Source organism: Jaculus jaculus, chromosome 18 (assembly GCF_020740685.1).
Source record: "Jaculus jaculus isolate mJacJac1 chromosome 18, mJacJac1.mat.Y.cur, whole genome shotgun sequence".
In the NCBI taxonomy this organism is placed as follows: Eukaryota; Metazoa; Chordata; class Mammalia; order Rodentia; family Dipodidae; genus Jaculus; species Jaculus jaculus.
In genome coordinates this window covers 51,817-69,421 of record NC_059119.1, presented here as the reverse complement: position 1 = coordinate 69,421, position 17,605 = coordinate 51,817, and the positions used below count along the sequence as shown (strand labels likewise).

General features: G+C 34.3%; 1 protein-coding gene across 5 annotated transcripts in view; it reads left to right on the top strand.

Moving 5' to 3' along the window:
• The window catches only part of Pcdh15 (protocadherin related 15), a 1,075,820-nt gene that overhangs the window by 1,046,107 nt on the left and 12,108 nt on the right, over positions 1-17,605 (top strand). For all 5 annotated transcript variants that reach the window (XM_045137141.1, XM_045137139.1, XM_045137140.1 and 2 more), the window contains 4 exons: positions 1,447-1,623; positions 5,302-5,520; positions 7,318-7,326; positions 8,963-9,103. In XM_045137141.1, coding sequence (XP_044993076.1) covers positions 1,447-1,623; positions 5,302-5,520; positions 7,318-7,326; positions 8,963-9,103 — 546 coding nt within the window. The remainder of the gene's footprint in view (positions 1-1,446; positions 1,624-5,301; positions 5,521-7,317; positions 7,327-8,962; positions 9,104-17,605) is intronic.

Below are 17,605 nucleotides of genomic sequence, written 5' to 3'. Positions count from 1 at the left end.
CTAATACATGGGCCACCTTGTGCATCTGGCTTATGTGGGGACTGGAGAATCAAACCTGGGTCCTTAGGCTTCTTAGTGCATGAGTCTAGAGTTTGTTTGCACTGTCTGGAGGCCCTGATGTACCCAGTCTCCCTCTCTCTCTCTCTCTCTCTCTCTCTCTCTCTCTCCTTGTGCCTTCCTCCCTCTCTCAAATATATAAATAAATAAAATATTTAAAAATAGATTTTAGAAAAATCTACAGATGAATTTTGAAAAGCCTGGGGTAGTGACAGACACATGCAATTCCAGCTCTCAGGAGTCTGATACATGAGGATTGTGAGTTTAAGGCCATCTTGGGCTACACATTTTGTTGGTTTGTTTTTCTTTATTTTGAGACAGATTGTCACGTAGTCCAAGTTGGCCTCAAACTAGATGTATAGCCAAGGATGATACTGAGTTTCTGATCTTCTGGCCCTGACCTCTCAAGTATTGAAATTAGGGGTATGTGCCACCATGTTCAGATTCCATGAGTTATTTATGGAGTTTTAAGCTAATCTAGAGTGCATAGAAAAACCCAATCTCAAGAAAGATTACATATAGTTACAATTAATTTAGTCATATTTAAATACTTATAGACATTTACTACACATTCTGATAATAATATGCAAAGGTTATTAATAAAATGTTAATGAAAATAGGTTAAATTTTTATTGTTGAAATATGAAAAACAAATAACCTACATGATAGTAATTTGTGTTTTCAATTAAACTCAAGTTATGGAAGTAGAAAAAAATGGCAATTTCCAAAAAATGATCCATTAGTTAACATTTCTATCTGTTATATTAAATATAATTCATTTCATGTGAGATTATGTTTCACATCCATTATATTTTTGTATTCATTTGAAGAGCTTCAGAGATTTACATACAGTATCTTGGATTAATATTTTAATTTATCAAGATTGACATATCTCTGCTGTTCCATTGTTGTCTTGCATTAAGGATCTTTATATCCCTAGGAACAGGTCCCTATCTACATCTTAATGTTCTCTAAGATGTTGTGTATTACAGACCTTTGTGGGAAGTGTAATTTTTTATATCAAGTGCCTAGTGAAGTCAAGATTCCCAATGCCCCATTGCCCCTTTCAAGTGCAGACATCTTTGTTTTTATAACATAGTTGGCATTTCCCATAAGCCACTTAAAAGCTCAAATGGTATCATAAGCTCAGAACTGTAGACCTATATAGAACATGGTTGATAGCCTCCTTCTTCCTTATTTGCTTCCCAGTATCATTGGGGGTTAATACTGAAAATCTATAGAGGATTTTTCAGCCGTTCCTATTGAGTAAACAGAGCAAACCCCGTTTGTCGCCACTTTGACTTTCTAAATGCTATTTTAAGTTGAGGGTGATTCTTCTTCCCAGAAAGCCTGTCAGGACATCATGTTTGTACTTGGTTTAATATACAGGATCTTGGATCGCTATGTTCAGGAGCAAATTCCTGGTGCCAAGGTGGTAGTGGATTCCATTGGTGCCCGCCGCCATGGGGATGCCTTTTCTCTAGAAGATTACACCAAAAGTGACCTGACTGTCTATGCCATTGACCCCCAGACCAACAGAGCCATCGATAGAAATGAGCTTTTCAAGTAAGTGATTCTGTCTGCCACAGCCACAAAGTGACAGTAGCACCCATGGGTAATTTAAGTTGAGTCTATGAGTAAGTGCTTACCATGAAAATCCAAGGGTTTCACACTGTATTTGCAGGTCAAACATGGAGTGACATCAGGTCTGCCATCCTTTGCAGTAGAGGGTCTGTGGTAGTACAGCCAGATAGCACTCCACACTCTGCTTCCAACCCAGGCTGTATGTAAGAGAACTATGGATTATTGGTGAAGGGTTTGCACATAACAATTGCTTCAGTTTGAAAGTTAAGAAGAAATCCAGACTTTTATAGCTACAATGCAAAATTAGAACCTAGTTTTCCCTTTGACTTGGCTGGTAGCAAACTCCCATGTTGTCTTCTCTGTGAAATATCTCTCCCTGATGTGAACTTCAGTATATGAATTATAAATTCAAGACACACAGATAGAATAATCCTAAATAGAATGCTAGTATAGATTCTGCACCTAGTTTTTAAGCTTCTCTGAATTTTGCTGTTTTCTTGTGACACCTAGTGTCCTGAAGCTGTTGCCATGAAATTCTATTCAAATATAAAAGTAATTTCAACTTAAAAATATTGATAAGTTATTTTTGCTTGTTATACATGCTAAACATATATATAATTTGATTATTTATATGTGGACATTTATTTAGTAAATACCTATATATTCATTTTGTTAAAGTACATAAATTTTGAGATTATTAATTTTTTTTAATTAATAAAAATTCTTTGCTCCTGCTTTAGAGGCAATAAAATACTAATTCAATATCAAGACCATTTAAAAAGATATTATTATTAAGTATGATATTCAACCATTACTTTGTTTTTCTGAGACAAGGCCATAGCTCTGTTAACTCTAGTTCCTAGATCTTGATTTTTTTTTTTTCTTTTGAGGCAGAGTATCACTTTAGTTCAGGCTGGCCTGTAAATCCTTCACTACCCAAGGCTGGCCTCGAATTCACAGTGCTCTTCCTACTTCAGCCTCTGAAGTGCTGGGATAATGGGTGTGTACTACCACACCTGGTCTTCTGTAGATTTTTGAGGCATATGAAATATAGTACTCTAGTCAACAAAGGGAAATGCAGATGGAATATAGATCACCATCCAAACAAATTAGCTTTAGATTTTATTTAGGACCAGACTTCCAAAGTGGTTTATGCAGTACTTATAATAATCGAACACATCTTTTGAGTTGTTTGAAATCTATCACCTTACTGCAATTTCTACATAAATTGGTTTTAAGTGTGATAAAACATTTTAGTATTATTTTCCTTGATAATGTACCTATCTTTTAATTATGTTTACCTTGTTTTAAAGATTAACATGAAGAACATTATGCCTTGAACTTTTTTCTTTAAATGTTTTATTTATTTGAGGGAGAGATAGAAAAAGAAAGAAAATGGATGAACATGTGAGGACCTCTTGCCTCTGCAAACAAACTCTAGACTCATGCCATTTTTGTGCATTTGGCTTTATGTGGATATGGGGGAAATCAAACCCAGGCTGGCAGACATTGTAAAGCAAGCACCCTTAACCACTGACCTATCTAGACAGCCCCTTCCCAGATTTTTTGTTGTGGTGTTTAGATAGGGTAAAAGAGAATTTGCTATGTAACCAAGGATGTTGAATTCCTGATTTTCCAAATTCTGGGATTATAGGAATGTGCCACCACCACCGATTTCTCTGCATAAACCAAGGTTTGAGGCATATCAGGCAAGCAATATACAAACTGAACCATATCCTCAATCCTTCTCATGATTTAAATATGTTTTCTGTGATACAATTCTCAGTCTATTCACTTAACTAATAAAGCCCTAAAATAAAATGGCTAAATATTTTGCTCAACATCTAAACATGGCCTAGGATATTGCTATGAAGTACATTTTTATCTATATAAAAGTAGATTAGAAGCCTGCCGTGGTGGCACATGTCTTTAATCCCAACATTCGGGAGGCAGAGGTAGGAGGATCACCATGAGTTCAAGGCCACCCTGAGACTGCATAGTGAATTCCAGGTCAGCCTGAGCTAGAGTGAGACCCTCCCTCAAAAAAACAAACATAAAGAAAAAAAAGTAGATTAGAAAAAAAATGCATTGTAATTGCCTTATATTGTAGTATAGAAACTTTAGTTAAGAAAGTATGTAACAACAAACATAAAATTGGATACTCTTGTCTGTTAGGTTTCTTAAATTGGAAAACTAATAAGTGGCCTATAGAATAAACATCTGATGCTAAGTATCTCATATTTTCTTTGTTCTTTGAACAGGATAGTAATTGAATTTAAATGGAAAATTCATATTGTCACTGAAAATATGAGCAAAAACGTATTAAAAAGACATAAATGAGTATGCTAGCATATTAAATAATATATGCATATATATATCATGTTATATATGCTTGTACATATATACTTTTATTTTATAAAAATACAAACATGGTATTTGGCTATGTTTTGCTTTATATTTTTATTTTTTTAATATTCTCAGACAAGGTCCCATTCTCTAGCCCAAGCTGGTGTTTATTTTTACACTGTTGAGAAAGTCTGTCCTGCTAGCCTAAACTGGCGATCCTCTTCTTGTGCTCCACAGTTCTGCAATTAAAAGTTCCATATCTGGCTTTCACATTATTTTCTTCATTTTGTTGATACACAAAATCATAAAATCATATATATTATGGGCATATCATGTGATGTTTAGGACATGTATACATTGGGTAATGGTTTAATCAGGTTGTCTACCTCTTCAAGGACTTTCGTCTTATATTTTGAAATAAACTCTCTGTAGTTCCCCTCCTATGCAAAGCACACCAGAACTTCTATAACTCAAAGTCAGCTCACATTGGCCTGCTCTTACACACCTCCACATGCTTTGCTGGTCTCTCACAACCACCATTATACTTTATTGGTGAAAATTTCAGCTATGTTTTGCTTTCACTTTCTTTTGTGTATTTCAACATTTAGGATATTATTTTTATATTATTTAATATAACTTTAAAATATTTTCAGCTTATTTATGCTGCATAATCACAAGTACTATACAATACATACTAATTCCATAGAAAAGGATTAGCTTTGCACATACTACAATATGATTAGTGGTTATGACTTTCTTTACACTGTGAGACTCTGAGTGAGATATTATTAGTACTTACTGTGAAATTTGAGAATGTTGACATTTAAGAGGGCATGTTGGAAGACAGACACTCACTGTGAGTCTGGAAAGTCAGTTTAGTTTCTTTAATTTTTATCTATCACAATGCTGGTGTCTGGCTAGCAGCAAATGGGTATTGTCATATACTGTGTTTGTAGGATTACTCCTGAGACATCATAGAAGGGGACATGATGTATCAATGTGATTTTTAAACTGTACTATGTAATTTGACTATGCATTTTACTCCATCTGAATAACTAGAACATTGTATCTCAACATACTAAGTTCAACTGAAACTGATTGTTTTGTCCAGTCTGTTCTGCCAGGGTGAGTGCAGTGGCTTGATATTTGTATGAAGATGTATGGTCAGTTTTCTTTTATTGCTCATGCTTTTCATATATATTTTCTTATTATAACACAGGCAGTGTGTTTTAATTCAAATATTGAAATATTTTACTAATTTACAAATAGGCCTCTCTTAATGCCATCAGTTTTGCTATTTCTCTCACAATAAAGGTTTTTGGATGGCAAGCTTCTGGATATCAATAAAGACTTCCAGCCGTACTACGGGGAGGGAGGACGCATTCTGGAAATCCGGACTCCAGAAGCAGTGACTAGCATAAAGAAGCGAGGGGAGAGCTTGGGGTACACAGAAGGGGCCCTCCTGGCTCTGGCCTTCATTATCATCCTCTGCTGTGTCCCCGCCATCCTGGTCGTCTTGGTCAGTTACAGACAGTGAGTATTGAGGGTGGTGGACGTGGGTAGCTCCTCAAGAAGAGCTTCGGAAATCAGCTCTGGTAAAGTGGCTTCACTTGCAGTTTGCTCATTAGTTGCAAAATGTGAGGGTGTGACCCCTCTTGGATTACATTAACTTTCATGTACCAAATCATTTTACTCATGGAAAAACAGTGTAACTTCCTATGAGTTTCCTGCAGATAGCTTAATGGCCCTGGGGTCCTAATATGCTTTTCACCCATAATGAGTGTTATCTCCTGCTTTGTCCTCTCTAGGTTAAGAGTCGCCTGATAAAAAAGGGCATAGGTAGCCGGGCGTGGTGGTGCACGCCTTTAATCCCAGCACTTGGGAGACAGAGGTAGGAGAGTCACCATGAGTTCGAGGCCTCCCTGAGACTACATAGTTAATTCCAGGTCAGCCTGGACCAGAGTGAGGCCCTACCTCAGAAAACAAAAACCAAACATACAAAAAAAAAATGGCCATAGGTACCCCGGAGAGAATACAAAGAAATGTCGTTCTTACTTTGTCCATTTCCAAGGAAAGAACTATACATTAGTAACTACACATTATGTGTATTAGAAGAAGCATTCTGAAGTGCACCATTCCACCTGTAACTCCATGTGGTTTCTTTGTTCTTGAATATTCTTGCTAGATAGAGCCTATTTTGTGATATATGACAGCACATGTTGTTACATAGTTTTTATCTTCCTTTTCCCACAGTCAAATACATCCACTTATAATACATATGTTTAAAATAATATTTAGGCTATTCAAAGTAACCAAGTAATTATAACTTAAATATTTATAATTGAGATAGGATAGGATTACATTGGGCTTTACACTAGGATGATAAACTTGGTAGTGAGAGCTTCACATTTTAAATATACTCCTAATGATGGTTGTTTGAAAAAATGGGGAGCTGACTATGAAAGGTAGCCTTCAATGTGTCACAAAAGACACCATAAATCATTTAAAAATTATAGAAGTTACTTGATAGAACCAAAATTATGAAATAATGGTAAAATGACTATTCATCATTTAAAATAACTTCTGGGAAAATACTAAGAGCTTCCTTATAGATTTGACACTGATATATTTCTTTTCAAATCAGCATCTTTAAATTAAATACACTAAAGTTTATCTGTACTGAAATTCCAATAGCATCCTCTAAATGTGAAGCCATTTAGTGGAAATTATCAGTACAAATGGACTGTGAAGTTTAAATATAACTTTTAGGGTGAAAATATTGGTGCTTCACATTTACATAATAAATCAATTACTATACTGAACTTAAGGCTGTAAACAAACTGGCAAAACCACTTTAAATCAGCAAGCCATCAATCCAGTATTAATGTCAACATTTATTCTGAACTATCCGTTATCTGTTTTCATTCAACTACTTCTCAAAGGTGTTATATCCTGATATTAATAAGTCAATATTGCTCATGCCAAGTAAACCAACAAGCCAGTAGTAAACATCAGATCATCTTTAGCTTTTGTTTTTCCTGTCAAAAATAATGTTCACACTTCTTTTTACTTCCCTAGGATGAATGTTTCAGTAGGTTGCAATGTGTGGGCACTCACCTTGCACTTGTACAGGTGTGGCAGTAAGGATGGGGTGCTCCCCTTGTCATTGTCCAAATTGAAGTACTGAATTTCCCTGTCATGTCATTAATTCCTTGTCATTTCGAATTTAACCCGTAAATTACTCAAAAACTAAATTATGTTTTAAAACAGTGAGCACAATATTTCTAATACAACATCCTCTTTTTTCTTGCTCATTGCTTTCTGGAACAGGTTTAAAGTGTAAGTATATTTTTGCCCATGATTTTATGTGATAGAAAAGGAGCAAAAAAATAAATTTAATTATCAGTCACATGTGCGTGCATGCTTTTGTGTGTGTGTGTGTTTGTGTGTGTGTGTGTGTGTGTGTGTGTGTGTGTGTGTGTGTGTGTGTTTGAGCTGATTTAAGATCACTGAATTGAATTAGAGGAAATGGGCAATACATTGTGTTCTAATCATTTCTACCTTTTCATGCCTTGGTGTTTCATTTAAACGTGTATATTTTTATTTATTTATTTATTTGAGAGAGAGAGAGAGAGAATGGGCACACCAGAGCCTCCAGCCTCTGCAAACGAATTCAAGATATATGTGCCACCTTGCTCATCTGGCTTACGTGGGTCCTAGGGAATCAAACCTGGGTCCTTTGGCTTTAGAGGCAAGCGCCTTAACCACTAAGCAATTTCCCCAGCCCCTTGGCATTTCTATTAAATATTTTATCATTTACTTAAGAGAGAGGGAGAGAGAGAATATGAGCAGGCCAGGGCCTCTAGACACTGAAAACGAACTTCAGACCATTTGCTTCCTTGTGCATTTGGCTTTATATAGATATTAGAGAATAGAACCCTGGTCCTTAGGCTTTTCAGACAAGTGCCTTAACTGATGAGCCATTTTTCCATCCTTTATACCTTGGTTTTAAGAAAGAAACTAAACACTAATGTCTGTGGCTCTAAAGCAGGCATCACAGGTGTTCATAAGCAACAAAGGGCTGCAGAGATAACCAAATCTGAGATTTTCTCTCTATATGTGAAACCTACACAGGCTCTGTGAGCAAATGCTAAGATATTTAAATAAGTTTTTAAGTAAATAACTTCTCATAAGAGATGAGTAATTAGGCCGGGCGTGGTGGCTCACGCCTTTAATCCCAGCACTCGGGAGGCAGAGGTAGGAGGATCGCTGTGAGTTCAAGGCCACCCTGAGACTCCATAGTGAATTCCAGGTCAGCCTGGGCTAGAGTGAGACCCTACCTTGAAAACCAAAAAAAAAAAAAAAAAAAAAAGAGATGAGTAATTAAAAGCCATCTTTGGTATCCCTCATGTTATGAAAATATCCACTAAACAACTCAATTATCCATCACATTTTAAAAATTAATTTTAAGATTTAAATTGACATGTAAGCTTCTACATATTTATGGGTTCATATTTACACCATTTTCGGTTTCAATATTTTAGTATGTTTTGTGATGCTCAACTAAGGGTGAGCATGTTTCCATCTTTATATAATTTCTGTGTGTGAAATCATTCTTTAAACTTTGCTGAACTGTGAACATTAAGAGTATCCATTGAAACCAGCCCTACAATAGAGTGCCAGAACTCATTCCTGCTAACAGTAACTTCAGTATTATCATTTAATGTGCAAATACTTCTATGGATCCTACCTCTCCTTCAAGATGCACTTATTTTAAATAGATAAGAAGGGCTTTACCCTTACATCATACTATGAAGATGCATATATATGTCAAATTATTAATGCATACTTTTGTGTATACATTCCCAAGTGGTTTCCTCTGATAACAGGACCTCATGGTTAAAACCGTAGACTATTGATGAATTTATGGTTTCTAAACTGGGTTTCACATGATATCATGTCTACTCTATCCAAGACGCCAGGCCGAGTGCACCAAGACAGCGAGGATTCAGTCTGCACTGCCCGCCTCCAAACCTGCTGCTCCAGCCCCGGCCGCGCCCCCTCCTCCTCCACCCCCAGGCGCGCATCTGTATGAAGAGCTAGGAGACAGCGCCATGTGAGTGTTAAGCAAAGGGCCCTGGGCAAGTGGGTGCTGGGGGCCATTTCACCCTGATGGGAACATGCATCTTTCTGCCCATTGCACTGTTAATTTTATTATTTAAAGCAGAAAAATAGTTGGGAAAATACAGAAAGTTGAATTGAAAAGTAATAGCCCCAACCCACCTGCAAGCAAAGGAAATTACATAAGACTAGAGGAAAGCAGTATGCATGTACAATTGCAGATTTGTAACTTGGGTTATTTATGTTTCATCCCCCAACTTTCATGGTTGAAGATGGTTTTCTGGGGGGAAAAAAAGAAGTTATGGGCTGTGAAAAATTCAAGTAGGAGAAAAGATTAAATCATAACTGTAAAATGGTAATTCCTGATTTAAGAACAAAACCAACTCTCATTTGGCAATCAAACCTAAATTCGATGGCTTAAAATCATAGACCTTTTAAAAATAGCATTTTAGGACATTATATAAGAAAGTAATGAAAATCGAAATAAAACCCACATTTTAATTAAAGCCAGACTCACTACCCAGAGAGTATCTACCCTGTTCTCTGTCCTGTATGTACTGGCTTTCATTGCTTCTACACAATGGGGAGATACTAAGAAATATTAAATAATATATTTTTAAATCCTATATTTTGAGAGCATATTAATTTATCAGTAAAAGACTTCACAACTGTTTCTATCAAATGTTTCCACCCATATAATTTTAAACCTTCAGTAGAATAGTTTGAACATATTTTAAAATCTCAAGAATAACTACATTGGTGCATGGAAGGTAAAACAGCCATTTTATCATCTTGAATGCAGCTAAAAACATTTAGGAAACAACTATAATTCTGTACAGTGAAGGGAATAAGATATGTGTATGTATGTATGTATGTATGTATGTATGTATGTGTATATATATATATATATAGAGATATGTATATATATACATGTTATATATATATAACAGATATATATATATATATATATATATTACATTTTTAGTATTCTAGGAATAAGCAAACCTCAGCAATAAAGAACTCATCTTTCCTGAGAAAACAAGCTTAAGCAGATATAGTAATATTTTTGCCATATTAGTAATACTGCATTGTTTTATATTAGTTTTAGTAATGTCAAAATCTATATTGTCATTTTAGCACTATATTTGATAATAAAAATATACTTATATAATATAAATAATGAATTTAATACAGAAATTGAGGCAAAGTATTCTATTTCTAAAATTATAAATATAATGAAGGATTCATATTTTAAGTATATTTTTACCTTTTTAATGTCAAAAATGTTCTCTTTTTGAGTTATTGGTGAATATAGGAATTGAGCAACTATGATTTGATTCTTTTTATGTTGACAGATACGAAAAGCCATGTTTAGATAGAAAAATTATGTGTAAAGTTGTCAGTTTGCATATTAGAATAATAATTGAAATGTATTTACTTTACAAAGTGGGTATAATAAAATCAATACAGTTTGCTGATGGCAATTTGCAACTAGCAATAGCTAGCAATATTTTCACTTGAAAAATTGTAGTAAAAATTTTTGCAACTGTATATATTGAAACATTTTAAGTTCTGCACACTTAAAATGTCTTATTTTAGGGAAAAAATTGGTATCTACTAAAACTTTCCAAAGAATATAGCAAGGTTACAAAATGAACTACCTCCAATGAAGTATAAATTATTTTAAAGAAAAAAATTGAAGATAATTTTGAAAAAAAGCCTTTGTGAATTAATTACTTTATGTAGATTCAACATTTACTCTATATTTGTTTAGAACTTGATATATTTACTTTCCTTCAATGCAGCAATATCTCCTTTCAAAATCAGTGTTTACTATCCATTTTTCAAAATTAACACATAGGCAGGTTTCTGTTTCAGAGATGATAACTTTCATGTTTCATGGAGTTGAAATTTATGTATCAGCATTAGATTATGAGATATAACTCTATGTGGTAAGAAGAGGATGTGATAAGAAACCCAAATAAATGCCATAAGATTTTCTCTAAAATATCATTATGTATCATTCTTGTGAATAAACAGAAAGAAAATAAAATGTGCATTTTCTTTCTTGGATACACACACACACACACATATATATATATATATAAAGTGTTAAACCAATGTCCTGTAAGTATTGTCATAACCATTTCAAATTAATTATAGTTAAAACTTTTTCTTTTTCACATGTTTTCTCTTTCTCACCTGTGGATACATAGGCATAAGTAAGTAATTAATATCATTCTAATAAAAGGGTTAGGGTCAGAGAATAGAAAAGGAAATAGGTTGAGTACTGTGCTGCTATGCACAATGTAATCCTCAGCTGCTTGATGGACAGATTTGTGTGTAAAAGGGAAGTTTTATCTTTTGCACCCAATTTCTTTTCAATGTTTGTAAATGGCATTAGCCTAAAGTAGATCCAGTGATGGTTTCTGTGTCCTTCAGATGTTTCACAATTATCTTTATAATTGCAAGTATGCAATTATTTGGAGTTAATTTGCAAGTAATGGAGTTCTTTCAATCATCAATGGAGTAATATGATTACATATAGTTCACTTCTTCCAAGCAAAATCAAATGAAGAAAAACAATTGCCATGTAAAGTTATGTGATTACTGTTGTTTTCAAAATGAATGTTTAATATCAGGAAAAGACAAGCCTCGTCTGTTAAAAATTGTTCACACTTCACAAATTTCTTACATGTCCTGATACTCCAGTCTTCTCATAAGCAATCTTTTGTAGAATTTTGCCATGTAGACATATGTACAATTTTAGCTTTATATATCATTTTATTGCTTTATCTATTACTCTGTTTTCCAATATAACTATTGAGTTTTTATGAAAAATATTTCCCTTTAATTTTCGCTCTTGTTGGGATAAATAAATATAAGTAACTTCTAAAATAAATTTGTGATTCTGTATAGAATTGAGAACAAGCCTAAATTGGGATATTTAAAGTCTTCTGTCACCCATCATTTTAAGAGGAAGGGTCCCAATGACTGTACCACAGAACCTTGTTTTTCCACTCTGAAGCTCTTCAGTTATATCTCTCAACTACTTGTGATACACAGCTCAGCATCCATTCATAAGAAAGTGTTTCACTGATATTAAAACTGTTATTATAATGTAATTATTTTTATTACAGGGACTCCATGAAAAATTTGATACAGATTTGTAGCATGTAAATGACCCCTCTGCTGATTTATGTTATTATTATTTAAAGTAATTAAGCATAGAATTTAAACAGCAGGAAATAGCATGGAGTTAACTTTTTAGTTGTGATATTGGGTTCTATGATAGTCAGTCTATCTGTCTTTGGGGGACATAATTCTTTTAATCTGGAATGTAGACTATCCCTTATTATACATTTTTGCAAATTTTGTCCTAGATCTGAGTATTTTTGATAGCATACAGAATTACTGAAGTAAGATGTAATGAACAGGTATGGAATTAGATACAGCCAACCCACAATTTTCTGTTTCAGAATAGAGCATTTTCAAACAAAGCAAGGGACATGGAATCAAAGCCACATTCCTTGTGTGAAGTTCTGAGAATTAAGGTTTATACAGGAGGGAACTGTTCTCTGTGGACTTTGCTGTATCAAGCTAACTGTAGGGAGGAACAGAGAGCAGTCCAGAAGTTCACATTTTTAATGAAAAATTCTCTTGCTTCTCACAACTCTGGCTTTTGCTGCCCTGTCTTTTTGAGAATAGAAATTTAAACTAATGTTTAGTGTCAGTAGACTAACATTGTTGTGCATTGTATAATTTAAAGTAGTAATGACAACCATAATGACACCTTTCTCATAAAAGCTATGTCACAACTTGTTTCCTTACATTGCATTATCTTCTTTTCTTTCAAGTCTTTTCCTTCTCTACCATTTTGAACAAAGCAGGGGAAATAATTCAGTCTCAGAAGAAAGGAAAAGTCATCAAGTTGAGATGCACCTTTCTTCCAGTACCACTGGGGCTCATGAGCCTACTCACATTCAGAGGTCACTTAAGAGCTACCAGCCTAACTCTGCAAGACAATTAATGTTTGTTCCTGATGGGGATGACCTACATGCCCATAATCCCCATTATAAGGAAAGTATAGGTCAAAGATCAACAAATTTAGACATTTCACAGAGAAAAGATTTTGAAGATCCAATTTTACCCAGAACACAAGTCAAATGTCAGTCTCTGAGGGGCCAAAGAGAAAAGATTCATAGGTTATCGACTCACACAGTGAGCTTTCCTAGGAGAGTGATGTGGAAAGCTCCAAGCAGATCTGAGACCATTGACCTGCTGGAATGGCAAATCACCAAGCCAAAAGTTGAGAGTGAAAGCTCAGTGGCCTCTCCAAAGCAAAGAGGTGGCAGCACTCCATTGCTTGCAACTGAAGATGCAGATGAAATAGAGAAAGAAAAGAGGCAAGGAGATATGCTTATTACACAAGGAACAGAGCAGTGGAAATCTTTGTCTTCAGGCACTTCCCTCTCCTCTTCTTGGTCTCACTTTTCATCCTCTACTTTGCCAACTATTTCAAGAACTTTGGAACTCAGATCGGAACCTAATGTCATCACTACTCCTGCTGACTATTCCTGGGAACTGTTTCTTCCAAAGCCTTGTGTTTTAAATTCTCTCATCTTTAAGAGAGAGGCTTCTTGTATGTTAGACACAGAACCAAAAAGTTTTGAAAACCTTTCCCATCCACCTAATATTTTGGATTCATCTCCTCTTCCACAACCTCCTCTTACTGATTCTCCTCTTGCACTTACTCCTTTTTCTCTTCCCCTTTCTCCTAATCCTCCACCTCCACTTCTTACATTTTCTCTTCCTATGTCTACTCCCCCTATTACTTCTCCTCCGCCTCTTCAACCTTCATTTCCTGCTTCTCCTCCACTTCTCTATCCACCACCTTCAGCTTCAGTAACGTCCACAGACAGTGTTCGTGTACCATCTGTTAAAGGCACTTTCAGCATCGCATATGTCAAAGAAACTAAATCTTCAACAATGCATCCACCAACATTTAACCCACTGTGTAATATTGAGCCTCACAGAGAACCAAAAGGCATCCTTAGACATGTGACAAACCTAGCTGAACTTGAGAAGACAGTATCTAACATGTATAGAAAAACAGAAAAAAGCTATCAGCCTGCAAATACCTCAAAACATCAAACTGTTTGCCCTTCAGAAAAAACAAATATGGAAACCACTTGTGAACAGACCCAAGAGAAATTGATCAAAATTGTTGAGAGTACTGACAACCAATCTCATAGTCAAACCACATCGTTGTAATGCTTCTTCTGTTTTAACTGGGCAAATCTTTCGTGATAAGATCTTCAAGTTGAACATCAGATTTGAACATCAAAAAGATTCCACTGTTTTCCCCCCAAATTCAATGCAATGCTGTTTTTCCCCCATGCTTTTTTTAAAAAAGATTATTAACTTCATCACCATTAACTCATAGAGTAGACTTACCTAATTTCTTAACTACAAAGTAGCATTATTTTTCCTACATGTATTTTAAAAGTAAGTAATTTTAATCTATTTTTAATGGGGAAATATGGGCAGGAATGTTAGTTATCCTACTTAAACCAAAGGCTTGTTTATTCAATGATATAGTGATTTCAGTTTTTGTTTTATTTTTTATTTTTATCAGCTCTGTATGAACCTTCCAGAGGGGAGGGAAGCAGATTGTTAGTAAGCTTAACATGATGCCATAGGTACTATTATTTTTTTGAAGTCTATGTATTTGTTAAGAAGAAATATTTCTCAAGTAAAATGTTCCATATATAGAAATACAGAAAATTTCAAACATCAAGTACTGAAAAATCCATGCCAGGTGCTATAGCATGTGTTTCTTTTCTTTTAAGATCATTCTTCATTCTAGTTGGTTTTATCTTACTAGTATGATTATAACTTGATTAACCCATTTTTTGATTGTTGTCCTATTCTTTTTATTTATCATAATGCTTTCCTTTCCCTTCTTCATAAGGAAAATAAATCTCAGTTGTTGAATTTTGTAAGAGCTCATTGTTCCCACTGGTGTTGATAATGTGTTTTGTTATTATTATATCATCTCCTTAATAATAATTATAAAATTTTCCTTTGAAGAAAATTTTTCTTTATGTACAATTTTTTTTTATAAATAAATATTTATTTATTTATTTATTATTTGAGAGCGACAGACACAGAGAGAAAGACAGATAGATGGAGAGAGAGAATGGGCATGCCAGGGCTTCCAGCCTCTGCAAACGAACTCCAGACACGTGCGCCCCCTTGTGCATCTGGCTAACGTGGGACCTGGGGAACCGAGCCTCGAACCGGGGTCCTTAGGCTTCACAGGCAAGCGCTTAACCGCTAAGCCATCTCTCCAGCCCTGTACAATTATTAATGAAAAGAAATAACTAAATTTCAGCCAGTTTTATGTAGGACTTTGCTCTTTGTATGAGCTAGAAGATTTTTACTAGAGGAATAAAATTTGGTAATTATACTAGTTGTTAGAACCAAGCTGGCTAGACTTTAACAATATTAGCTATTCTAAGGTATGCTCCTACCCTCATGAAACTTAGTCTTATGTTACCAAGTGGCAGTAGCTCAGTTCTAAATTATGTATACATGTATAGTATAAAAAAGTTATGTGCATATAATGTATGGTATGTGACCATCAAGTAATTATTTTGTTTTTCCCATGGAACTTAGTGATTAAGTTTTACATCACAAATCCTCATTTCGAATGAAACTGTCATATTTATCTTTAGAATTTTAATATTTTAGAAGAAAAAATTCTACACAAAGAAATATATAGTTCCAAAATACCTTTATGTAAATGCTATTTCATGTTATTTCAAAGAAATAACAGAATTTTTCTTGAAACTTTCAAGCAAAGTTAAGTTTACAAATCACTTCTGTAAATGTATTCATGGATTGGGAACCCTACAATGTTTATTCAGGCTCATATTTTGTGACAACTCATGAGGAATTTGACATTCCATTCTAAATTAGCCCAGTTGGATTAAAAACAATCTGAAAGTCTAAATATTTCATTAGCCCATCTGCTTCATATTATTTTCATCCAAATCAAAAATATTTCCTTCTTTGGGGTTCTTGAACATGATTTTTTTCTCTCTCTTTCACTGAAGAACTTCAGTTGTAGTTTTTGTTGGCACATGGCCATATGCATGAGAACTTGTCCTATTTGGTGCACTCTGACAAGGTATTATTAACAATTTTGTAAGCCTTTATTTTGTGTGTGTGTTTTTCCTTTTCTGGTTTTGAAAGATACTTCCACTAATTTCTTGAAAATATGCAATTAAAAATTCCTTAACAGTAAATTTTGTAACTAATGACCATGTATTACCATGGGAAATCCAAATGACATTTTTCTACTTGAAGCCTTGATGTATTATCTTTTTCTATTATATTTTAATAGTATTTTATTATCTAAATATTTTATTAATATTTTATGCTATTTTGTGTTTAATACAATCTTATATTGCACAACTTATTTGGAGTTTCCTGATGTCATCATAAAAGTCAGTTGTATATCATCTACATGAGACTTGTGATTTTTTTTTAATGTATAAGGCTAGATAGTCCTCTTCTATCCAATGGTGCCAGCTCAAACCCCACCTGAAGAAAAAGAACTCAGTTTCCCTCTGCAGTTGCTGAGATCCACTTAATACATAAGTGGTCATTAGTTGGATTATTTAAAATACACAGATAAGACCAACACTAATTCACCATTAATGAAAGTAAATATGATACTATAATATAGACATGTTATTAAATCAATAATTACTACACATGATTAGATAGAAACTACATAAAAATTATTCATAGTATTTGTCTTGTCAGCTCACTTTTTTGAGAACATATGGGTAATTGCAAATATTGGTTTAGTTTCTTCACTCTAAGCTTCTTCCTTTGAACTCAAACAATATAAAAAATAAATGAAAAGCAACAAAATGCATAATGGATCCAATATGGCTAATCTATTGATATATTTTATTAGTTTAGTTTGTATTTTATTTTATTTGAGACAAAATCTCACCCTATAGCCAGACTGGTCTTGAACTCACTACATAGCCCATACTTGCCTCAAACTCATGGCCTGCTACCTTGGCATCCCAAGTACTGGGATTGCAGAAATGAACCACCACACCTAGATTATTGATATTTGATTGGTTTGCACATTTAATAAAACAAGACAATTGAATTAGCTTTGAAAAGAAAACTAGCTTTGTTTTGATGTTTTATATGCTTGGATACATGTGACTAAGTTGACACATTGAAACCTAAATATGAGCTGTGTTTATTTTTACAATATAAGAACTGAATAAAAACTGAATTTATCTAAACTGTTACAAGTATCTGAAGGATTATGACACCTACTGATATTGGCAGAAACATATGAACATTTTGTAAGTTTTACTACAGAGTCATTCAGAAAATATATGGTTGAAAAAGTAAACAGTATGCTAAGAGCCTTATAAACTACCATTCATACAGCACTGTG